General features: G+C 33.8%; 4 protein-coding genes across 4 annotated transcripts; 2 read left to right on the top strand and 2 right to left on the bottom strand.

Moving 5' to 3' along the window:
* Positions 1-5092: 5092 nt before the first annotated feature.
* LOC124533706 (malectin-A) lies at positions 5093-6372 on the top strand. The gene has a single exon (XM_047109154.1). The coding sequence runs from the start codon at positions 5320-5322 to the stop codon at positions 6115-6117; it is 798 nt and encodes a 265-aa protein (XP_046965110.1). The 5' UTR covers positions 5093-5319; the 3' UTR covers positions 6118-6372.
* Positions 6373-6502: 130 nt separating this feature from the next.
* On the bottom strand, positions 6503-8165 carry LOC124533707. Its single transcript, XM_047109155.1, has 3 exons — positions 7794-8165; positions 7163-7521; positions 6503-6652 (listed from the first exon to the last, which is right to left on the bottom strand). The coding sequence occupies exons 1-3, from the start codon at positions 7944-7946 to the stop codon at positions 6580-6582; spliced, it is 585 nt and encodes a 194-aa protein (XP_046965111.1). The 5' UTR covers positions 7947-8165; the 3' UTR covers positions 6503-6579.
* Positions 8166-13949: 5784 nt separating this feature from the next.
* Positions 13950-16605, top strand: LOC124533717 (A-kinase anchor protein 10, mitochondrial). The gene is made up of 3 exons (XM_047109169.1): positions 13950-14158; positions 14233-14334; positions 15049-16605. The coding sequence occupies exons 1-3, from the start codon at positions 14134-14136 to the stop codon at positions 16533-16535; spliced, it is 1614 nt and encodes a 537-aa protein (XP_046965125.1). The 5' UTR covers positions 13950-14133; the 3' UTR covers positions 16536-16605.
* Positions 16606-21734: 5129 nt separating this feature from the next.
* LOC124533812 (G-protein coupled receptor 143-like) lies at positions 21735-24563 on the bottom strand. Its single transcript, XM_047109331.1, has 7 exons — positions 24080-24563; positions 23882-23993; positions 23705-23799; positions 23421-23599; positions 22890-23049; positions 22400-22567; positions 21735-22026 (listed from the first exon to the last, which is right to left on the bottom strand). Exons 1-7 carry the CDS (start codon positions 24230-24232, stop codon positions 21820-21822), a joined length of 1074 nt encoding a protein of 357 aa, XP_046965287.1. The 5' UTR covers positions 24233-24563; the 3' UTR covers positions 21735-21819.
* Positions 24564-24980: the final 417 nt, after the last annotated feature.

Genomic DNA, 24980 nt, shown 5'->3' with positions numbered 1-24980 from the left:
CCCAAATTTGACAACATTCTGTGCATGGCACCCGCCACCCTTTCGTTCCAGGGTGAGGACCAGATATTTTAATGTAAATGGTTACCTGTCACCTTCCTTTTCTTCACCAATACCCAAATCTCAAAGGCCATCGAAATCATCGCCTGCAATACTTGTAGTAAGTAAAGTAAAGTAAACGGGCAAGACTGTCCTTCTGAAAAGTTTCGACTCGGCCGGCTCACCATCCACCACCAGTTTCCTTCGTCGCAATCCGGGCACTATATTTAAAACTTTCAGTCATGTATTCGAAACCTCAATACATACAATTCCGATTTTAAGGCCGGTGGCATAGCTTGTTTGGCAGCAGGATCAAAAATCAAAATAAACTTTATTGAAGTGGGCTTACAAGCACTTTTGAATCGTCATTTAACAATTAAGTGAAGCTACCACCGGTTCGGAAAGTAGATTCTACCGAGAAGAACTGGCAAGAAACTCAGTAGTTACTCTTTTTCAACATTTAAAAAATACAGTCATGTTTAAAGTGGTAGTGCCACACTGCATACCTCTCGGTTGCAGTCGAATGGGCCGGCACGCCCGGGGAAGTACCGCTCTCTCACTTAAAATTGGCGTGAAGTGGTAGCTATGCTACCGCGTTTCGTCCGGTAAGTGACAGTTCCGGAGGCCCGATCCCTCTCCCCCCAAAACATCAGCGACTGCGGTGGAGAATCCCTCTCTGGGCATCCATGCTCAGGACTTACAACACCTGAGCAGGGATGCCCAGGCTGCCCTCCGAATTCTGGGGGGGGGTGGGGGGGTAATTTTGCGCTCGCCACTGTTCGGGGCAAGCGGAGCAGGCATCATAAGGCAACCCCTAGCACCCTCGCTGTGGACTTCTGCGAGCTGGGGTGTGCGTTTACGTCAGAGATGATATCTGCTCTCGACGCCTCGGCAGCCTTGAAGGGCAGGACCTATCAATTATCTGGCTGCGCGTAGACTGCGACGAGCATCCGCGAATCTACGCGTGCCTTTATAGGTCCCATAGCGGTAATGCCGAAACCGACCGACTGGTTCAGCACGTCCAATTGGCTACAGATTCTGTGCTGCAGCAGAGTCCATCCGCAGAGATTATTATTCTGGGCGATTTCAATGCCCATCATACAGAGTGGCTTGGATCACGCACCACTGATCATGCGGGTAGATCTGTTCTCGACTTCGCTTTGGCTTATGATTTGACACAACTGGTCACCTCGCCAACACGAATACCGGACGTGGAGGATCATACACCTTCCCTGTTGGACCTTCTGCTGACTTCGCATCCGGACGGCTATAATGAATAACAGGGACGGCTATTGTCGTCGATCCCTCTCTGGGCTCGTCGGACCACTGTCTCGTCCGGAGTACAGTGCCAGTTACACGGTACTCACGACCTCGTTTCGCGGGCTGTCGTCGCGTGTGGCACTACAAGTCAGCAGATTGGGATGGGATGCGGTCCTTCTTTGCATCTTACCCATGGGGGCGGGTTTGTTTCTCGATGAATGATCCGAGCGTTGTTGCTGACTCTGTCGCCGATGTGGTGCTTCAGGGTATGGAACTTTTCATTCCATATTCTGCGGTGCCCATTGGTGGCAAATCCCAGCCCTGGTTTGGTCGCTTCTGTAAGACTTCTTCACGCCGAAAATGGGAACGCTACCAAGATTGGGCTAACGCATCGGCGTCTCGTCATGCAAACACCAGCACATTCAGAAAGGAATATAACTCTGCCTCTAGGTCCTTCAAAAACGCGATAGCTGAGGCGAAGTCGAAGTACATTGGCAGAATTGGCGAGAGACTAGTGCGCTTCCCATCAGGAACACGTGCGTTCTGGTATAGCTATGGTCTCTAGCTAAGGCTGTCCAGCCTTAGCGAGAAACCATAGGATAGGGAATTTCTGTCAGCCTTCTTTTCCATCTTTGCACAGGGACGGTGAGTTATTGGCCCATACCGCGAAGGAGAAGGCCGATCTTTTAGGGTCTCTCTTCGCGTCGAACTCGACTCTGGATGACCAAGGAAAGTCACCACCATCAATCCCGCGGTGTGATACGACGATGCCGGAGGTTAAATTTCGGCAAAGTGCAGTTCGGAAAGCACTTCTTTCCTTGGACATTCACAAGTCGAGTGGACCCGATGGCATCCCTCTAATCGTGCTACGGACATGTGCTCCCGAGTTGGCACCGGTCTTAACGCGTCTTTTCCGGCAATCCTACGCATTAGGCGTCGTCCCGAACTCCTGGAAGACTGCTTTGGTGCATCCGATCCCTAAAAAAGGGAACCGCTCAGATCCGTCCAATTATAGGCCTATAGCCATCACTTCCTTGCTCTCCAAGATAATGGATTATAAACTGCCAGCTCCTGCGGTATCTAGAGGAGAACCAGCTGATTAGCGACCGCCAGTACGGTTTCCGTCGGGGTCGGTCGGCCGGTGATCTTCTAGTTTACCTTACTCATAGATGAGCTGAAGCAGTTGAGAGCAAGGGTGAGGCATTAGCAGCCAGCTTGGACATAGCGAAGGCCTTCGATCGCGTGTGGCACAAAGCGCTTCTTTCGAAGCTTCCTTCCTATGGGCTTCCCGGGAAATTATGCAATTGGATTACCAGCTTTTTGGCAGATCGGAGCATCAAGGTCGTTGTCGACGGTGCATGCTCCGACTTAAAGTTCGTCAATGCTGGTGTTCCACAAGGCTGCGTTCTATCACCCACTTTATTTCTTCTGCATATCAATGACTTGTTGCAAATTGGAGACATTCATTGCTATGCAGACGACAGTACTGTTGACACCTTATACACCGGCCGCGCTAATATTTCTCGGGAAAACGTCGAAGAAAACCGGAACAAACTTGTGTCTGAAATCGAGTCTTCGTTAAACGAAGTCTCGAACTGGGGCCAGCTAAATTTAGGCCATTTCAACCCCAAAAAGACGCAAGTTTGCGCGTTAACCGCTAAAAAAACACCATTTGTCGTATCTCCACGATTTGAGAACATCCCGATAGCCGCTACAGGTAGTATCGGAATACTTGGCGTTGATATTTCGAGCCTCGTTCAGTTCCGCGGTCAATTGGAAGGCAAAGCCAAATTGGCTTCAAAGAAGCTCGGTGTGCTCAGCAAGGCGAGACAGTATTTCACGTCGGCCCATCGCCTAAAACTTTACAAGGCGCAAATTCGGCCTCACATGGAATACTGCTCTCCCTGGACGGGTGCTCCCCAGTACCAGCTCCTTCCATTTGACCGCATCCAACGTAGAGCGGCTCGAGTTATCGACGATCAAACCCTTTCCGATCTCCTTGATCCTTTGGCTTTGCGTAGAGATGTTGGATCACTCTGCATCTTCTACCGAATTTTTCACGGGGAATGTTCCGAGGAATTGTTCGGATTAATCCCGGCTGCTGAATTTCACCTTCGGAGATCTCGTCAAAATTCTAAGTTTCACCCGCACCATCTTGATGTCCGAAAATCCACAACAGCGCGATTTCTTAGACATTTTCTGCCTCGCACAACCACTGTGTGGAACCAGCTTTCGCCGGCGGTTTTTCCGAACCGATACGACATGGGAACCTTCAAGAAAAGATCCTACTCCTTTCTCAAAGGCCGGCAACGCACCTGCAAGCCTCCTGGTGTTGCAGATGTCCATGGGCGGTGGTAGTCACTTTCCATCAGGTGAGCCTCCTGCTCGTTTGCCACCTATTCCATAAAAAAAAAAAAGTTAATAAATTATTAAAATTAACATATCCTCCGTGGAAGTCAACAGGTATTAATTCCACGCCTTTTTATCATCTACAAAATCTTGTATCGAGTAAATACGCCTTTTTTACAAATGTATTTTTTATAAACGATTTGAATTTACGACGAGGCAAAGTAAAAAATTGTCTGCGGAATTTTATTATAAAAACGGATACATTGCCCCAAGAAAGATTTATTGACTTTGCGGGGTCAAAAACTTGGCGTTATAAGCTTATCCTTACTCCTAGTGCATATACAATGATTATTATCACTGATTTTATCAAATTGATCAATGTTACTGAGAATATACATAATATTGTTGTAAATATATAAGTGCATAAGAACCCGAGCACGTACTTACCTCCTCCATTGTTCTAATAGGCACAACCCCTGTTGCTTGGGTCGATCACAAATTCGACTCTTCAGATCAGGGAAGTACCAAGAGAGCAATACGGCAATGCCATTATGTCTATGGTAAGTCATGGTCGACAAGTACTCCGAAAAGTACCTGCCGAATATGATGCTTGTGCACCACGAAAAAGTCGCTTGGTCGTCTCTGATAAAATCCACCGAAAGAGATGGGATATTGCTATTTTAACGCAGCTTTCAAAGATGTACTCAAATCCTCCTCCTGGTCCAACCAAGCTTCTAGCCAAGTAGTTTAGGGTTTACAAAATTCGATGTAAATATTTCGAATTTTCGTTCGAAAAGCGGCAAACTAAATGCGGAATAGCCAATTATGGGTGAAATGTAGCCGAAATAGTGAATAAAGTACGAAGGAAATGAAATATGTCGTACTCGTATTACAATATTTCGATAATACGCAGAACTGGAATTAGACATCGGAATTTTAGAATTCTGGAATTTTATAGTTTTAAATATGTCGTTTATTCAATTTTTTAAAAGCGATATATTTCCAACTCTTTATTAAATGAAAATTGTGGCATTTGATGTAGTTAAATCAAGGTAAGTCATTTAATACGAAACATTAATCAGACTTTTTAGTTATTAAAAAAAGCGTAACTTTATTAAAATTTATATTTTCTTGTGGAATGTTAATAATAAGAAGCTTATTATTACAAATATACTTATGTGTACCTGAACTTGCATAGTTATTTTGACTTGACTTTGACTATAAATGTAATCAACACTGTAAAGTTCCAAAAAATATTTTCATTAGTAATAAAAGCTATCTAATCTTGCATTGTGCTATTAATGAATTCCCTAGTATTTTTTTTATTTCAAATAAATGTTGGTCATTTTCTTAACTGATGACAATTCGTTAAATAAAAATATTGATAGTGCAGTTTGCCCTAAAATAGCATTTCAAGTTAATTTAACCTTTTTAAGCTAGCAACACTTATTTGTGATTGTGTGGTTGTGGTTGGAAATGTTGGAATATCAATATTGAATATTGATGGACAGAAGGACAGCTCATGGCATGCCGGTTATTTATATTTATACCAATATTTTACGTTTCGTAAAATTAGTGAATGGAAATGTATAGATATATTTAAAGTGTGTTAATGAATGTTAGAACAGTGAACGTTGGTTGTACAATAGTCAAAACCTTAAACTTTTGTTAAGTATGTGTCGGATATTAATAATTACTTTTCTAATAAATTTATTCTTATTAGAAAAGGCTACTGGCTTAGGAGAAATCATATATGCCATAAATGCAGGTGGTCCAGCTCATACCGACATATATGGCATTCATTACGAAAAGGATCCGTTGCAAGGAAGAGTAGGTACGGCTTCTGATTACGGGAAACAACTTGTTATGATAGGAAGAGTCAATTCAAAAGATGAAATATTATATCAGACCGAGAGATACCATCACAGCACGTTTGGTTACGACATTCCGGCCAATAAAGACGGAGACTACGTGCTTGTGCTCAAGTTTAGTGAGGTATACTTTAACACGCCGAATATGAAAGTATTTGATGTTGTTCTGAATGGAGACCACACCATAGTAGCCGATTTAGATATTTTCAATAAAGTTGGGCGTGGAGTAGCACACGATGAATATGTACCATATTCTATAAAAAATGGAAAATTATATTATAATGATGAAGAGTCAGATATACGAGGGGGTAAAATTAAAGTTGAATTCATTAAAGGCTACAGAGATAACCCGAAGATTAATGCTTTGTATGTAATGAGAGGAACAATTGACGAAGTGCCCAAACTACCTCCAATAGTATGGCCTGAGACTGAAACCGAGGAACCCAGGGAAGAAGTAGAAGAGAAATCTACCAAATCCCGTCGTGCAAGTGGTCCTAAGCAACCTGACCCTTACTCAATGGAAGATAACTCAGTGTTAATTCCTGTTTTTATTACAATTGGTGCTTTTATACCATTATTATTTTGTCTCTGCAAACTATAACCAATAATGACATGTTGTGTTGTTGTTAATATATGTTTTATATGCTGTAAATTAATGTTTATGTAATTCACTGCTTTTTTATTTGTTATTTTGAAGGTTAAATAATGTTTCCTAAACTATTAAAGCTCAAGCCAAATAGTACAAATCATAAAGAACTAGTGCCCGTCCCACATAAGATATACTTCTTAATAAACACTTTTATAAGCACAATTCATTGCACTTGCACATAATTATTAAAAGTTTATTTAAATTTTGTATAGTTTTCTTTTATTCCATTTCTTAATATACACGTTATTAATAACTTGGCTATATTTTATTGATTAGGACTAAATAAAAAACTAAATTCTTATCATATTATATTTCATTATTTAAAGCAGTCTTTAAATCACAAAAATATTTGACCAAGAAATATCAAATTAGTTTTTAAAAAAAATCAAGTTTATCATGCTCATTCAAATATAATTATGGACTGTCGTTACTTTTATTTTCTCTTCTTAATTTTAATTTTTGAGATAATTTTACCAACTTCATTAATCTGAAAAAAAAATACATATTTTATCCTATTTCTTATTGTAATTAATATACAATCAATTCCTACAACTTTCTAAACAAACTTGAAATAAATTAGAAAAATTACTAACAGTAGATTCAAATGATATCATTAAAAAATACTTTAAAATTTGATGAAATACTTGTAGGAACAAATTATCCTCTTACATTTTTTATTTTGTACCTTTAATGTTATAACATTTAAATCCTCGATATGTTTTTTAAGACTTTAAATAATAGGAACCTCATTAAGTACATTAAAACTGCACATTACTGCCATTACTACAAAACATTTTTTTTTTTGATAGAGTATCAAAATTTCTCTACACATTCATTTGTTGTTAGACTTAATATTTTTTATTAAGTTATTATAACAAATTTACAGCTACATTTTCAATAAAGTGAAAGTTTCGTATCCAATGATTAGTATTAATTTTTGCGTAAAACCGGAAATCTCTTGAAACGCTTAACTATTACATAATTAGTTTTTACTTACGCATTTCCTGTACTGTTAAGTTTAAATTGGCAATCGCCTCTTTGATTTAATACAAAGCCTCTTTTGCAATTTTTTAATGGAGTGTTAGTAGACGGTTTATTCATAACGATCTCTGAATTATTGTAACTTGTACTTTCGGAATGGGTAATCGTTGTTTTAAAATCTGTGGGACTTGTTGTGACAGTAAAAAAATCCTCAGTCGCCGTTGTATTTTCTTCTAGCAAAGTTGAACTAATCGATGAATCATTTATCGCAATCGTTGGTTCTGTGGATAAACTCGTACCGTTAAACGGTTTTGGCGTTGTTCGATTTTGAGGTTTTATTGTCAATTCCGAGTAATCATACGCATAATCATAGTCCTGGAAATAAAAATGTGTAAGTATTTATAAATGCAGAACGTATAACTTCAATAATTGTAACAATTAGTAATCAATCAAAAAAATAATGTAATAATATTATATTAGATACCAACGTAAACGCAAAATTTCATATCGTTTTCTTAAGTAATTGACCCCTATTTACCCTTTTATTTTTTTAAATACCAATCTAGTATTTCTATAATTTAATATTTTAAAATAAATATGTTTTAATTTTATGTATTAATAAGGTAACAAGAGGGATAAACACTTACCACATATTCTTCTTTGTCTCCTTTCATAAGTGCAAATATTCGTACATCCTTAAAGTCAACCTGTACATTTAAATCACCCGTTTGTCGCTGATCAATAATTGACGAATACACACAGACCCAAAAGAGTGGGGAAAGAAGATACAAAGTAAACATTTTGTCGAAATAATAATGCTACATATACTTAAACAATATCTGAATGTATGTTCTTTGGTGAGTTCGCTCCGATCTAGTCCCGCGAACTTGCGCAACTGGATGAACCGTATCGCCAGCCGCCCTGCGTGCTTTGTGCTTCAAGTTATTTTCATCAACATAACAGTTATCTCAAGTAACCGTCCGAAGGTCGATAGCCTCCGCTAGTGCACTGCGTCCTCAAACTGCGTAAACGCCGCAAACATTGTTTGATACTACCATCAGACAACCTATATTATTAATAGCAGTTTGAAAAATTTGAAAGTTAATGATGTATTAATATTAAATTTTGCTGACAAAATTGGACATCCCCGTGTAAAAACGTACATGCAGGCATGTTAAAATAATTATTTATTCAGTAATTCATTAATTTTATATATTAACATATATGTCAATGAAAATAAACTGACCTTAAAAATAACCCGATTGGGTTTTTTTACCGAACAGTTTTATAAATGTCTTTAATCGTTTTCGAGCCTTCTAGGCACTATGTTTGTCTCTGAGGTATGAAAATAAATCTTAATAATAAACAATAAAATTAAAATAAAGTAGATACATAGCAATTGTATTATTATATTAATAGCTTGCGAGTAGTGGGTACGGCTCGCGTATATATGAACGATAAATGCTTCCAATTCTTCAAAGGTTTGGCATCATCAAATAGCTGTAAAGCAGTCTTATAAAAAAGATCAGTTATATTTTATATTTATATATATATATAGTAATTATATATATATAGTAATAATATATATATATATATATATATATATATATATATATATATATATATATATATATATATATATATATATTTTAAAATACTTAACAATATTTATATTTTCCAGTTTATTGCACAATCGTTCATTATCTTCTCCCCGCTTTTCAAAATCTTATGGCATCAAACACAGTAAATGCAGTAACAACTCTTACAGCCAATGGTCAGATGGAGAGATTTAATAAAACTATTTTAAATGCTCTTTCTACTTTGAATCACGGAAAAGATGAAAAATATAATTTAAGTGAATTATAATAAAAATGATAATCCAACGCACATATAATAGAAATTTAGTTCCGCTATAAAACAAAATCCATGTAAAGTATTATTATTTATTTTGATATTGAAAATATCTAAATCGGCTACTATGGTGTGGTCTCCATTCAGAACAACATCAAATACTTTCATATTCGGCGTGTTAAAGTATACCTCACTAAACTTGAGCACAAGCACGTAGTCTCCGTCTTTATTGGCCGGAATGTCGTAACCAAACGTGCTGTGATGGTATCTCTCGGTCTGATATAATATTTCATCTTTTGAATTGACTCTTCCTATCATAACAAGTTGTTTCCCGTAATCAGAAGCCGTACCTACTCTTCCTTGCAACGGATCCTTTTCGTAATGAATGCCATATATGTCGGTATGAGCTGGACCACCTGCATTTATGGCATATATGATTTCTCCTAAGCCAGTAGCCTTTTCTAATAAGAATAAATTTATTAGAAAAGTAATTATTAATATCCGACACATACTTAACAAAAGTTTAAGGTTTTGACTATTGTACAACCAACGTTCACTGTTCTAACATTCATTAACACACTTTAAATATATCTATACATTTCCATTCACTAATTTTACGAAACGTAAAATATTGGTATAAATATAAATAACCGGCATGCCATGAGCTGTCCTTCTGTCCATCAATATTCAATATTGATATTCCAACATTTCCAACCACAACCACACATGTTAAAATAATTATTTATTCAGTAATTCATTAATTTTATATATTAACATATATGTCAATGAAAATAAACTGACCTTAAAAATAACCCGATTGGGTTTTTTTACCGAACAGTTTTATAAATGTCTTTAATCGTTTTCGAGCCTTCTAGGCACTATGTTTGTCTCTGAGGTATGAAAATAAATCTTAATAATAAACAATAAAATTAAAATAAAGTAGATACATAGCAATTGTATTATTATATTAATAGCTTGCGAGTAGTGGGTACGGCTCGCGTATATATGAACGATAAATGCTTCCAATTCTTCAAAGGTTTGGCATCATCAAATAGCTGTAAAGCAGTCTTATAAAAAAGATCAGTTATATTTTATATTTATATATATATATATATATATATATATATAGTAATTATATATATATAGTAATAATATATATATATATATATATATATATATATATATATATATATATATATATATATATATATATATATATATATATATATATATATTTTAAAATACTTAACAATATTTATATTTTCCAGTTTATTGCACAATCGTTCATTATCTTCTCCCCGCTTTTCAAAATCTTATGGCATCAAACACAGTAAATGCAGTAACAACTCTTACAGCCAATGGTCAGATGGAGAGATTTAATAAAACTATTTTAAATGCTCTTTCTACTTTGAATCACGGAAAAGATGAAAAATATAATTTAAGTGAATTATAATAAAAATGATAATCCAACGCACATATAATAGAAATTTAGTTCCGCTATAAAACAAAATCCATGTAAAGTATATCCTGAGTGATGTACAAGCGATTTTCTGAAAAAAGACATATTATAATATTGTACTTACAACAAAGAAAAATGGGGTACCTGAGGACTCACCTCAATCAAGACTGAAAATAATAATGTTTAAATCACCCAACTCGATTTATCCATTAAATAAAGTATGTAACAAATCAAAATCACGATTAATTTCGATTTTTTTTAGTGGAACTGTGTTCTTTTAATGATCGTATTGACAACAGTTCGCGGCGTGGACAGTGTATAGCTTGATGATCCAAAAGCCTTTTTAAAGCTCAATAAAATAATTAGATTTATTTTTATTGCCATAATTATGCATCTTCAAATATCAATAATTATTAGCATTTACGATTCACTATGTATGGCACTTTGTCGGGGGCGGCTTTTCAACAGTGGCGGTAAATAAAAAAAGGTTAGTGTATACTTACAAGTTATAAGTTCTTCTTGACCGGTATAATTCAATATATATTTTATTTGCAAGCAAGAAATAAAAAATACTACTTATTCGTATTATAATAAACAGTGTGCGCATAATGAAAAAAAAAACATCAGAATGTCAATTTCATGCCCCAATTTTTTTATAATCGATTGCAAAAAATGGAAAGCTGAAAGTGCAACAAATTTTGGCCCCAGGTCCTAGTGATGTATGTTTAAAGATAGTACAACCTTACTATTGTCCGTCCTACGCCTATATTGTGATGAAGTACCTACCTACGGTCACGTAGGTATAGTGACAATGTAAGTAAACAATTATAAAATCCAGTACAGTACTTTAAATGATTGAAAACAAAACAATACAGTTATGATGATACTTTAACAAAATACACAAATATTTTATAGTTTGAGGTCGAATATAATATATGCTCAGGTATAGTTGGGTATAAAATTTGGGTATTTTCGAGTATATATGTTGTATTATTTTCGTTTACAAAAAAATATATTAAAAGAGTAAAAATTTATAAATTAATTGTGGGCTGAAACTCAAAAGTTGGTGTTAAAAATACTTAACAATTTATTTTAATTTTTACAATGCTGGCATTATATAAGTACGTTAAGTTAGGAATAAAAAGTTCGTATCCACTGTGTATAAGCTACATATTCGAAATATTCTCTTTTAACACTGTTTTTCATTCATCAATAACTATATAATTATAATATTATTTTAGCAGATGTATACAATAGGCTATTTAACAATGCGAAAAATAAATTGTAATAAGTATATATTATTATTATTACTTTAAAAATAGTTATTTATTTACGAAAGTTGAAAATAATACTTAATTTATTCAAAAATCCATAAATCAAACACGGAGTCACTTGACACAAAACGCTCCAGATTGGCCGGGCTTATGATAAAGTAACTTGCTTGTTAACCTTGTTTACCTATTTAATGTGATTACAGTACAGGCAAGTGACGTCACCGACCCCATTGCAGCGCCTTATTGTCCAAGTAGCGTTTTCACGCTCTATTTAATTATGGAATTTTGATATGAATAATATTTTTCGGCAAATATGTACTAAAAATAAAAAAATCTACTTTTACTGGGTTCCTAAACCTCTACTAAATAATATAAAATGGATTTTAAAAAACAGTCAAATAGCCTATTATTGACCTAATAAAATAAGCAAATAACCATGCGCACTTTGTATGAGAGCTGAGCGGTATCGACCATTGTGTATTTTAAGCCAAGAAATAACTGAAATATCACTTCCTGAATTTGTGTTGATAACACAAGTCAACACGGTTTTTGAGTCTGACTTCTGTGGTGCTGATTTTGTTTAATTATGTCTAACCAAACAAGGAAAAAATAATTTTATCTAATAAAGTGCTTTTGTGGCAACTAGAACGAATTTTAAAATTTTTAGAAATTCGTAATTTTTTAATTCAGTTAAATTAAGAATTAAGAAAAAGAACTTTTATTTATTTGTTAATAATATTTATTTACAAGGAAAAGTAAAGGTAAATCTCTAAAAACATAAAAAAAAACAGAAACTATTTTAAAAATAAAAAAAAAATTGTTTTTTTTTTTCAATGTAATTAGGAACTTTCTCTTATTAAGCTCCACGAGTAGTCACCAATCCTTCTTGAGCAAATTTCACTGTTTAAGCCGGGAAACTACTATTTCTGCTTTAAGTTTAGGTACAGTTCAGAAGATGATTTATCATTAAACTCTTCTGAATTAATAACATGTGGCTCAACAGACACTGATTCGGGTAAGAACTCGCGGCATCCGCTACTACTCGACATTTGTGATAGCGGCAGCTGTCCCTTTGGTTTTAAACAAGAAGGCACAGGAATATGTTCTCTGTGGGGTACTGGAGCGGTTGTTGATGGTAGTTCTGGGTACTGAATTTTCTTGGCATTTTTGCCAGCCCGACGCTTGCTTTGATCAACTACACAAAACTAGCAATCATTTATGTGATTAGTGGGCTCTCTCCATATTATTGGTTCTGCGAACTTCATACATTTTTTATCATCTTAATACCAAGCTGGAAAAAATAACACACACGTATATAAATATATACATATGTTGATACACACGTTGTTCATTACATATCGTAATTTTTTTGCAATTAGTATACTTGAAAGTTATTAGTAACTCTCTTACCTTCTAATGTGTTTTTGCAGTTACCACACGGGAGTTTAGGTGCCCATATTTTATCGTGACTTCGAATAGGTAGATAAAAATAAGCTTTATAAGCTTCACAAAGTCTTATATTTGACGAAAAACTATTTTTTAACCCTACCTTGTATAATATGTATATATAATGAATTCGCCACAAATATAACAAAAATAATTTATGTTATTTTCACACTTTTTGGAAGCCATTTTGGACTTCGCGCAACACGAATGACGTCATTTCTCGGTAATGCTCATGCGCATACTGCTGAGACTACCCGCCGCTCCCCGTTTCATACGCGTAAACCCCTTCTAACCCCGTTACTGGTGTGTTAAATTCGTTGTTCCTTAAGAATTCTGTCAAAATCTTAAAATATTTATTTTTAATTATAAAATGTACAAAAGCAAACGTTATTTGTTATGAATTGTGCCTGTGATTACTTTTACTTGTAGACAATCAGAAAATATCAATTTAATAACAAACCCAAAAAAAAAATTTTTTTTTGTAGACTTGTGTAATTCATCTCGTACTTAGCGGTGAATAAACACGTCGTAGGGAAACCTACATATGTCTAAGCCATGTGTGGTTTTGTGACAGGAAAAATGTTCCACATTCAAAAATACCATTAATAAATAACAATACTTTCTCATTTGTTCTACCAACAGAATGTTCAAAAACGATTTATTGCGCAGTATCAAAATAGTAAATAAATAAACCGATAAATTAAAATCAACATCATCGTTTGAGCTAGTAGTTAGTACATTTTTCATAACCGGCAAACCCGATTTTGTCAAATCAAATGTCATATATGTCAGTGTTTAATGTAACGTAGGAATAAAAAATGTATGTTGTTGTACTTTATTTACAAAATAATTGATACGGTTTGTTGTCTTTATGGAAGTAATTGGAGATTACTACGTTTTTAGTTTACAATTAATGTATTTTCTACCATATAGTATACAGAAACAATACTGTAAGATATGATAAAGTTTTGGAAAAGCGCAGGTTTGTTGATCACTGAACAAAATTAAGTGTTATTGTTATGGATTTTCCTATTACGTGTAATATGTGTTTTTTAGCTAAAGGTAAGTCTGGCTGCCCAGTGCGACCTCCAGAACGGATTTCTACCCAAAATATCGAAGTTTTATCGCTGGATACAGAAATCGACAATTATATTGATGGTAATTATTTTTACATAGTTAGCCGAGAAAAGAATACAAATGTTCTCTATTTACACTATAAGTCACAAAAATATTAAATTTGTTATACAAGTTCACAACTCTATCACTTTCGAGTTGTTTACTACAAATACAATATTATTTTCTCTACTTTTCTATGGTTCATTACTATAAAATTAAAATTCATATAGCAGACGAATCTGATATTTCCCTAGACAAACTGTGTAATGCTGACTCTTCATTCTCTTGTAACCTAACTGGAAAATATTATGTCTGGTCCATTTTAATAAGTGCAGATTTTTTTATCATAGACTTTTTGAGAAATCTATTAATATCACAGACCATTGTATGATTTGTATAGGTGCACAGATTTACAATTCCAATTCTGTACCAATATTGGTAAATTTTCTACATTATATGCTAACATAGTAGTAATTTCTGTGGGAATGAAATAAAATATTTGGTATACTCTTAACAATAATAATAGGATATAAAATGTCCTACATATTATTTTTCTGATTATTGTTCTATAACAATATTTCGTTGTAAATCAATATTATACAACAGAAAATATTATTCTATGTTAAAAATGACCAGATTTTAACATTTTCTAGTTCAAACCAGTAACCATTGTGGGAAATTTAGTGAAATCCACTGTTATCTTTGATATGCTCTTTGTAAATAATCAGATGTTACACAAAATTTCTTTTTTTTCAGATAACTCAAATATTTTTGAAAAAAAATCTAAGTTATCAATAAATTTACATGACATACTTATTGAAAAAACAGCTATTAATTATTTTATTATGTATATGGAAGGTATAAACAAACAATATCTCATTAAATGTTGGTTAGAACTAGAAAATTTTAAGTTAATATTACAAAATAATGATACAGACAATGTAAAAAGTCAGCATTCCAAGATAAGTCACACTAAAAGTTTGGATGATCACTCAAACGACAATGAGCTTGAAAAGAGTTGTGATAAATTTATGTCTCAAAAATTTAATTGGAAAGCAAGTGTGACCAGTTTAAGAAAAACCAAAGGCGAATGTTCCACAAGTTCCTGTGGAGATTTAACTCAACATTTAGATTATTATGACCTTTTTATGCATGAGAGTTGTTCAGATATCACCGAAACAGCTATTAGCTTATTCAAAAAATATGTGGCTTTAGAAGCCCCATATCAACTAGATTTAACAGACAACATAAGAAAATTAGTTATATCGAATATATGTCAGCCTGAAGGACTAATAACAGAGGAATGTTTTAAGCCTGTGCTGGATGCTTTATACCACCAAATTGACAAAAACTATTTTACTTCTTTTCAAAACAGCCCTTTTTACATAAAATCTCAGATAGATATCTTAACAAGTGGATGTATTACTCTTCAAGATATTCTCTACAATGAGGCAATACTCTTTTACTTTACAGAATTTCTAGAACAAGAAAACTGCAGCAAATTGCTCGAATTTTTAATATCTATTATGCATTTTCGAGACAACCTCATCAATAGTAATCAGTCGAATATTGAACCAGCTCAAAGTGATGCTATAGTGCTTTATGACAAATACTTTTCACTTCAAGCAACTAATCCTATTGGGTTTTCGACTGACGTTCGTTTGAAAGTTGAAAGTGACATTTGTAGTGAAGTGGGTTTAAGAGGCACTTGCTTTGACATACCTTACAAAATTGTTTATCAAACTCTCAGTAAACATGTGAAAACTTTCTTAGGATCTGAACTATATTATACTTACCTTTCAGAAATGATAAAATCAGTGGATCAGTTATGGTCCCCTAATTGTAAATCACACTCTGATTGCAGCAGTGAATTTAGCATAAGCACCCGAAATACTCTCTTAGCAATGGGTGATCCTCTATTTAGAAAAAAACGAAACCATTCTGTACCTGATATGTCTATAGATTCTAATCAACTTTACAATGCTGATGCATTGTGGCAAAGAAAAAAGCATGATGGTCTGAGTCTTGGACGAATTAATAGTTTAGGAAGGTTTGAATCTAAATTTGAACCGGATCCAGACAAAAGAGATAAATCAGTTCTAAAAAAAATGGTTAGTAAGTTTGTACCAGCGAATACATCAAAAGTTGAAGAGGAAATGGCTTGGCAAATTGCTCATATGATTGTAAAAGATGTCACAGATTTAACTATGGCTCCACCGGATAATGATAATGATCATATATAAATGTGTGATAAAAATAATTATGATATAAGTACATATATATTATATATTTTGTAAATAAAATGTTATAATGTAATAAATATTCAGAAATATATTAAACTTAAATACAATTAACATATTTTTTAATCCATATTCTTATATTGGTGCAGCTGTCGTGTATGAACTGATAAACTACTGAATCACGACATGGGTAACTTACTTCAGAATTATATAATAAGATGTATCGCTTTACTAGACTAATTTTTTATCCTCACTCATTCTCTCAAAAACGACAAATCAGCCACAGCATCAAAGTACAACACTGCGCCATTGTCTATGATTGAATAGAAAACGTCCTATTATATTTTCTCGAAATACCTACGAATGTAACTAAAGGACTTGAAATAATTATTGACACTTATTAAGTAATGCTAAGTCAGTGATTAATGTAGTGTTACTTTAACGAAGTAATTCCTGAATCAAACTAAATGAATATAGGAACATATAAGAGAATTGTAAATCGTTAAGTTGAATTGATTAATTCCGGTGAATCAGAATATGTGAGTCAATGAATACGTAATCTTAAGCCGATGTGTATCAGATATGTAGATTCAGATTACATGTCTTCCGAATCGTCATAAAATGATGATGATAGTACTGATGTACTCAGTAGCTGTAAGAATATTTCGCCTTGTGCCTTATCTTAGTTGATAAGTATATACGGGATAACGTTAAACTTTATATTCATTTAAAACATTACAAAAGTAAAAATCATAATTACATTCATTTATAAATTTCATGCTATACTTAACATACGAAATTACACTACGAATCAGGCCCTAAAGCGACATTTAGAGTACGCCTTTTAAACAATTAAGGAATGTTTACATTTCTGCAACAACTATTGCGGAATGAAGTTTAGTTAGCGTGCCGTATGCGAAAATATGAGAGAATATAATCAACAAATTAATAGTTACTTTACCACGCTATAATTATAAATGTGTTTGTTCGTAAAAATTGAGATATTTTATTGTTGTTGAAATATTTATTGTGTACGCCTCTACTATAAACAGGCCTCGAGGTCGATCGATTAATCAATATGGGTACCCGGAAAAGAACCGTTAAATCAGTCCAATTCACTTGCTTGAATCTTCAAAAACAACAATATTATGTTATAAACAAGTGCGAAGCCGTTGCAAAAAAAATTAGTAAATAAAGGCATAATACCAAATACAAAATTGTATTAAAGACCGTAAAGCTTGGACTTCATTATTGACTTCTTGGCAGAAAAATATCTGGTCTTCACTCGCGTACTCTGTGATTAAAATGTTGGAAAAATTAACAGAGTTTCTTGCCGGTTCTTCCGGTAAAATGTATTTTCCGAACTGGTAGCTTTAAATTTAATTCAAAACTGTAACATGGCGATTCAAAAGTGCTTTTATGAGCCTGAGCTGAATGAAGAATATTTTAAATCATAAATAAAACAGGAATACTAGAAAAGCTCATGATGGTAAGCTTCACCTCATCCGTTATTATACTCTGACGAGTTATGTTATATTCAGGGCCGTAGCCAGAAGTTTGGGGGGATTCGAGCTCCAGAAATAAAAAGTACTAGGTTTATTTTAAAATGAGCATAAACATAAATGTATGAAACAATTTATATAATTCATAGAAATTTATTAGTCTATAAAAAAAGAAACGAGCAGGAGGCTCACTTTCGTTGAAAAGTGATTACCACCGCCGATAGACATCTTCAACACCGGGGGGTTGCAGGTGCGTTGCCGGCCTTAAGGAAGGAGTACGCTCTTTTTTTAAGGTCCGAAGTCGTATTGGTTCGGAAAATTTTAGTTACTTTCACAGTATAATGTCCTACGGTATTATGCTTTGGGGTAACGCAGCCGCTATCCAAACTATATTTGTGCTGCAGAAGAGGGCTATTCGCGCAATCTGTAACCTAGGAGCCAAGGAATCATTAAGGTATAGATTTAAAGAAATTAAGATATTGACTGTTGCTTCTCAATACATATTTTGTAATGTTTTGTATGTAAGGAAAAATATTAATGTTTTTATGAGAAAATGTGATTCTCATAACATTGGTACAAGGAACAAACACAATCTTGTTACTCGACTGCATAGAGTCAGTAACTCTTTTGTGGGGCAATGTATACGCTTCTACAACAGGATCCCAGAAAGCGTTCAAAATGCTTCTGTTGCCAAATGTAAAAAAATTGTTAAGGAACGCTTGTGTGCAAAAGGTTACTATACAATTAGCGAGTTTATGTTTGATAGCACACCTTGGGAATGAAACGATCGCCTCCTGGCTATTTCTAATCATATACTACTATGTATCTTATTAATTTGACAAAAAAAAAAAAAAAAAACAAAACAAAAAGACCCGCTGAGTTTCTTTCACCGGTTCTTCTCAGGTCAGGATGTTCCTTTTTCCGAACCGGTGGTAGTGTTTATTTGACAATCAATAAGTAAGTGTAATGCTTCTATATTGAATAAAGGAATTTGAGTTTGAGTTTGAAAAAAAAAAGCTGGCGGCGAAAGCTGGTTCCACAGAATGGTTGTGCGAGGTAGAAAATATCTTGAGGGTGCAGAGTGATCCAACCTCTCTACGCAAAAGGAAAGGATCAAGCAGGTCGGAAAGGGCTTCATCGTCGATAATTCGAGCCGATCTGCATTGGATACGCTCAAATGGAAAGAGCTGGTAGTGAGGAACACTTACACAAGGGTGAGAGCAGTATTCCATGTGGGGCAGATTTTGCGCCTTATATATCTTAGGCGATGGGCCGACTTGAAATAATGTCTTTCTACACATTCCACATCCAGATTTTTTATGCCAATTTGGCTTTGCGTTTCAATTGTAATAAAATTCCGCAGACATTTTTAACTTTGCCGTTTAGTAAATTCAAATCGTTTGTAAAAAATACATTGGTAGAAAAAGCATATTATTCGATACAAGATTTTATAGATGATAAAAAAGTGTGGAGTTAATACCTGTTGACTTCCAAGCAGGATACATTAATTTAAATAATTGTATTTAATTAACATGACGTTGTATTTTTTAAATGTTAAAAAAGAGTAACTACTGAGTTTCTTGCCAGTTCTTCTCGGTAGAATCTATTTTCCGAACCGGTGGTAGCTTCACTTAATTGAAGCTTGCAGAAGTGCTTAAAAAACCTACTTGACTAAAGTTTATTTTGATTTTGATATTTTGATTGACTGCGGAACTGAACGAGGCTCGAAATATCCACGTCAAGCATTCCGATAATAGCTGTGGCGGCTATCGGAATGTTCTGAAATCGTGGAGATACGACAAAACGTAATTTTTTAGTGGTTAACGCGCAAATTTGCCTTATTTTGGAGTTGAAGTGAATTAAGTTTAGCCCGCCTTCAACATCAACGGTGCTCTCGTTTGCACAGCAGTGAATGTTAGAGATTTGTATTTACAAGTCATCGATATCCAGGAAAAACAGTTTGGATGATAGAACGCAGGCTTGTGGAACACCAGCATTGAAGAATTTTATATGCACAATAGATAACGACTTTAATGCTCCGATCTGCCAAAAGTTGGTGATCCATTTGCACAATCGCTATATCCAATCTGGCCGCCAATGCCTCCCCCTTGCTCTCAATTTAGCCCATCTGTGATTAAGGTAAACTAGAAGATCACCGCCTGAACGACCCCGATGGAATCGCAAAAGCTGGCAGTTTATAATTGACTCCACTTGGAGAACAAGAAGGTGATGGCTATAGGCCTATAATTGGAGGGGTCTGAGCGATTACCCTATTTAGGGAACGGATCCACCAAAGCAGTCTTCCATAAAATATATACAGAATGTATCAGAAATATTACAATCAGTCTTACACATTTCAAAATGTAATGGTACTCTGTAAAAGGTTTATCCTCTTTGGTACCTAAAACTACTAACATGACATTATGACATAAAAAATAGTACCTTAATAAAATCAAAAATGAATGCTGTATGATTATTATCATGCCTCTAGTCCGTGCGTAAATTAATTGATTATGTTTAGATTTATTGTCGTAACTAGACTAAAGGCTAGACGGCCTAACTTTTTGAAGAAATTAATAAATACTTGCGTTTTTGCTTAATTAGCGCAAAACATTTTTTTGATAGTACGATAACCGCGACTTTTCTTGACTTAGCGAAAAAATTTCGGGGGCTTTTGAACCCCCAAAACCATCCCCCTGCCTACGGCCGTGGTTATATTGTATTGTTTACATACTGAAGAGCCGAAATGGCCTTGTTTAGAACGCATGCATCTTGACCAATGGTTACGTGTTCAAACTCATGCAAGTACCACTGAATTTACATGAACTTTGTGTTTATAATTCATCTTATGCTTGGCGGTGAAGGAGAAGCCTGCATGTATGTAATTTTAACGAAATTTTGCAACATGTGTATTCACCAATCCGCGTTGCAGCAAAATGATGGGATTAGCTCCTAACATTATCCTCAAGGGAAAGGCTTAGCCCAGCAGTGTTTACATACATGTGACCTTTTGTCTTGTCATTTGTGTTAGTTTTTAATTATAGAATATCGTTTTGTGAAGTAAGAAATGCTTAAATAATTCAATGATAGAGAGAGATTAACAATATGGTCAATTTTAAAATAGTAAATACTGTAGAAAACTATTTTTAGTCAATACGCATTTGAATTTGTATTTGCAACTGAGCATCATATAGTTCATCAGAGATCGTGAGTTTTTAAGCCATCCATGCAGAGGAGTTTCTATTTAGCTGAGCTATTTGTCTTTAGTCTTTCGTCGTTAGCTGTCTTTGTCGCTGCCCGTCACAGCGATGAATACGACAAAAAGGTGACCATTGAAAATCAACATTGGGTTTTTTTTTAGGACCCATATTTCGCTGAATGGTCCGCCTGTTTGGGACACGGCATATTTGCAGGCATTCCATGTGTACATGTCTACGCACATAATTGTTTTTGGATTTATTGTCTTAGTTTTAGTTAGTTCGTAGATTTTTTTGTTTCTCTTGATCCTTTTTTATTGTAATACCTGTGCCTGTGTTTCAAATAAATATATTCTATTCTATTATTTTTCATTATAATTCACCATTACTTTGACGTAATATTAGGTTTTAAGATTTACCGGAAAGTAGATTTTACGGTAAATCTTTTGTTAATGTGTTATTGGCACACTACGTCATGGCAGTAACAACATAAAACAAGTACATAAATGCAAAATGTATTAATAAAATTATCACAAAAATACACACGCACTCAATACACACGTATTCAAATACAAAACAAAAAACAAATCACAAAGTTGCATAATTATTTATAGCTGGAGGTATTGGTGACATTGGTAATCTTGGCGGTTCCGAGCCGAGAAGTGGCGACTGTTCATCGTGGAAGCTGAAATCTTTTTGTAAATTTACTAACGTCGGACTGAATTTACTCTCGATAGGTGCCCACTTCCGATATACCAAAGCATTCAATAAAGCTTGCATGGGATTCAGAAAAGCCTGGAAACAAAGAATATGTATTAAGTATATATTTTATATTAAATAAAACTATAAATGTGTTTTGTAATCGTAAAAACTGCAGCCGTTAGAATGAAACAGCTGTATTCTTAGTTTTTTTGGTCCTATTTAGATTATATATATATATAGATTAATATCAGGATAATTACTATCCACACTATAATAATACTACCATAATTTGTTGTCCTTCTATTAGAGGGTTGAGTCACTTACATATATCATTTGGATAAAAGGTTGGAATAGTGATTTATTACTATTAATAATGTGTAATCTAAAAGAGATTTGTTTATCTTTACTATTAATTTCATTGGAATGGAATATATAGCAGTATTTATTTAACTAATGTGTCACTTACCATAATATACCATATTATAATAATGACTTTAACAGGCATGTTAAACCACATTGTCCATACCAAGATACCATTTACCAAGTTTGGTAACCAACATATATAAAATACTGCGTTTATCAAAAAGAATTTTAATCTTAATGTATCAACTACCCTCCTCTCCTTGCTTGTAAACTGCAAAATGATAAAAAAAAAAAATCATTTTTAAAAAAAGATCATAAGACATAAAATTCAATGCATAAAAACTGTTCAGAGTGTAATTTGTGTGTTTATTAACTCAAGATAATTTAATAAACTCTTATTTTAGTTAGAAAACTAATTATAATAATGATAATAATTAAACAAAATCCCTAAGGACAATCATAATATAACAAACCTTAATAAGAATACACATTACATAATAAATAACACAAACTACATATATGAAACTCAAATCTATCATTATTAGTGTCTAACATATGACAGACAATATGAAACACAAAAAGTGAAAAGTTACCTGAGCCAATGGTAGAGCAACAGCCATTTCTATTTTTTTACTAGCTAAAAGGTAGATAACAGGATTGACCACCATAACAATAGCAATGGGTAAATATGTTGCACAGTAGTTCGGAAGAATTCGTAAAAATGCAGTTGAAACTGATTTTATATTATGACATCTGTAAATTTAAATAATTTGAAAAACAAATAACACGTTTATACTATTGCATTGTGTATATTACAATTTAGAAACTGTAATATTGAAAATGAAATTATTTGAGATAAACTTCTTGCATTCAATAAAATTCTTCAATTACTTGCATACATGCATATTGATTATTTGGTAAGAAAAGCATGCATGGTTTATAGAAAATTTTATATAATGTAATGTATAGGTATATTTCTTGATTACTAGAGTTATAGACCCAACAATCCTTAGGAAAAATCCTAAAATACAAATAAGATGTTGTATATGATGTAGAATGATTGTACATTGCAATTGATCTAACTAGAAAATTTTGTCAGTGGAGAATAAAATAAATAAATTTACCTAGCATTTGGAATATAGAGAATAGACAAGCCAATGCTTGTTGTTACAGCTGGTATACCCCAAGCCAAGGAGTGATAAAGTACTGGATAAGACTCGTGACCTTTAATAGAATGCCATATGTCTATTGCATAGAATAACGTCCAAAACCAAGTAGCTGTGTAGAAATACTGAGTCCAAGCCTGAAACATATTTTGAATATTTAATAGAAAGTTTGATGCACAAGAATTGTTTGTATTTAATGCAATGTTTCAGTTACTAAATAATATACAATGTAATTAACTTACAGATATTATGCTGCAAAACAAAACACTAACATCATCATTAGGCATAGGCATTATGTTTTTATATTGTAACCACAGGGAAGATCGGACGAGGACTCCTATAAAATTGTGAAGAAAATAGTCTTCAGAAACATTTCAAGATTTTCATAAAAATATTTATTATTGTTTTAAATTACTTACCAAGAGAAGCAAACAAATCTGCTACAGCTAACCAAATTATAATATGTCGTCCTCGCTTAGAAGATAAGCTATGCCATCTTTGGAAGAAACTGGGTATTCGTCTTGGAAAAATCTATTAACATTAAAAGGTGCATTAAAAAATATAGAATATCATTATCAAATACCAATTCTATTTCTTGTGACTGTTTAAGTTTATACCTGATACATAGAACCAAGAATTCCAATACTCGAAGACACTAAACAAACTATGTTATATGATTCGGTATTAAATTCATCCATAATCCTAATTGCCAAATCTTCTTTATTTCCGGTATGGTGGCAGCAGAATGTCTGAATGGTAGGGTCCGACATATTTTTGTTATGTACAGAGTTTCCACTGTTTACCTTTTACAAATTAATTTAGACACAAAATATGAACGTATAATTCAATATTTATTGTGTTTTTTAAAAATGCAACACGTTTTCCAAATGAGAATTGATATAAAAACAATACATTTTATTATGTTTTATGAATTTTATAATCTAATTTTTAAGTTGCGTTCATTGTATTTATCTAGAATTTGCGCTACTAAATAAACTGATTAAGTAAATAGAGCAGTTTATGTAAATACCAATAACTGTATGCAATATACAGTTGCGTTGATTTGCGTGTTTACTGTAATTGTCATTGCCAATTTGTCAAAAATGACAACTCCTACAAAGTGTTGCTGCTATTAACATAAAGTACAAAAACTACAAAGTTGGCATCACTGAGTGACGACTGGGGCCTGGAGAGTAGTGTTGCCCACCTTCAATACAAGTGGCTAAAAAATTCAGGAAATTCATAAGTTTTTCATTACTTAAGTGGTTAAAGTTACAAAAAAACTATTATATTTTTTAGAAATTATCCTTTGTAATACTAAATTTGTTTTACTCAGATTCTAAATCAAGAAAGAAATAAAATAGTTTCAAATGCACCTACTAACTAAAAGACCCGGTTTTACCATTCCCTAAATTCTACGTGAAACAGACAAGTGCGTGAAGTGAATATTATTGGTAATGACTTCTACAGGTTATACTTTCTCGTTATAGTTTAGACCGGAAACAAAGTCTTTACTCT

Source organism: Vanessa cardui, chromosome 11 (assembly GCF_905220365.1).
Source record: "Vanessa cardui chromosome 11, ilVanCard2.1, whole genome shotgun sequence".
Lineage (NCBI taxonomy): Eukaryota > Metazoa > Arthropoda > Insecta > Lepidoptera > Nymphalidae > Vanessa > Vanessa cardui.
Note: the sequence above shows the minus strand (reverse complement) of the source record. Positions and strands in the feature narration are given on the sequence as shown.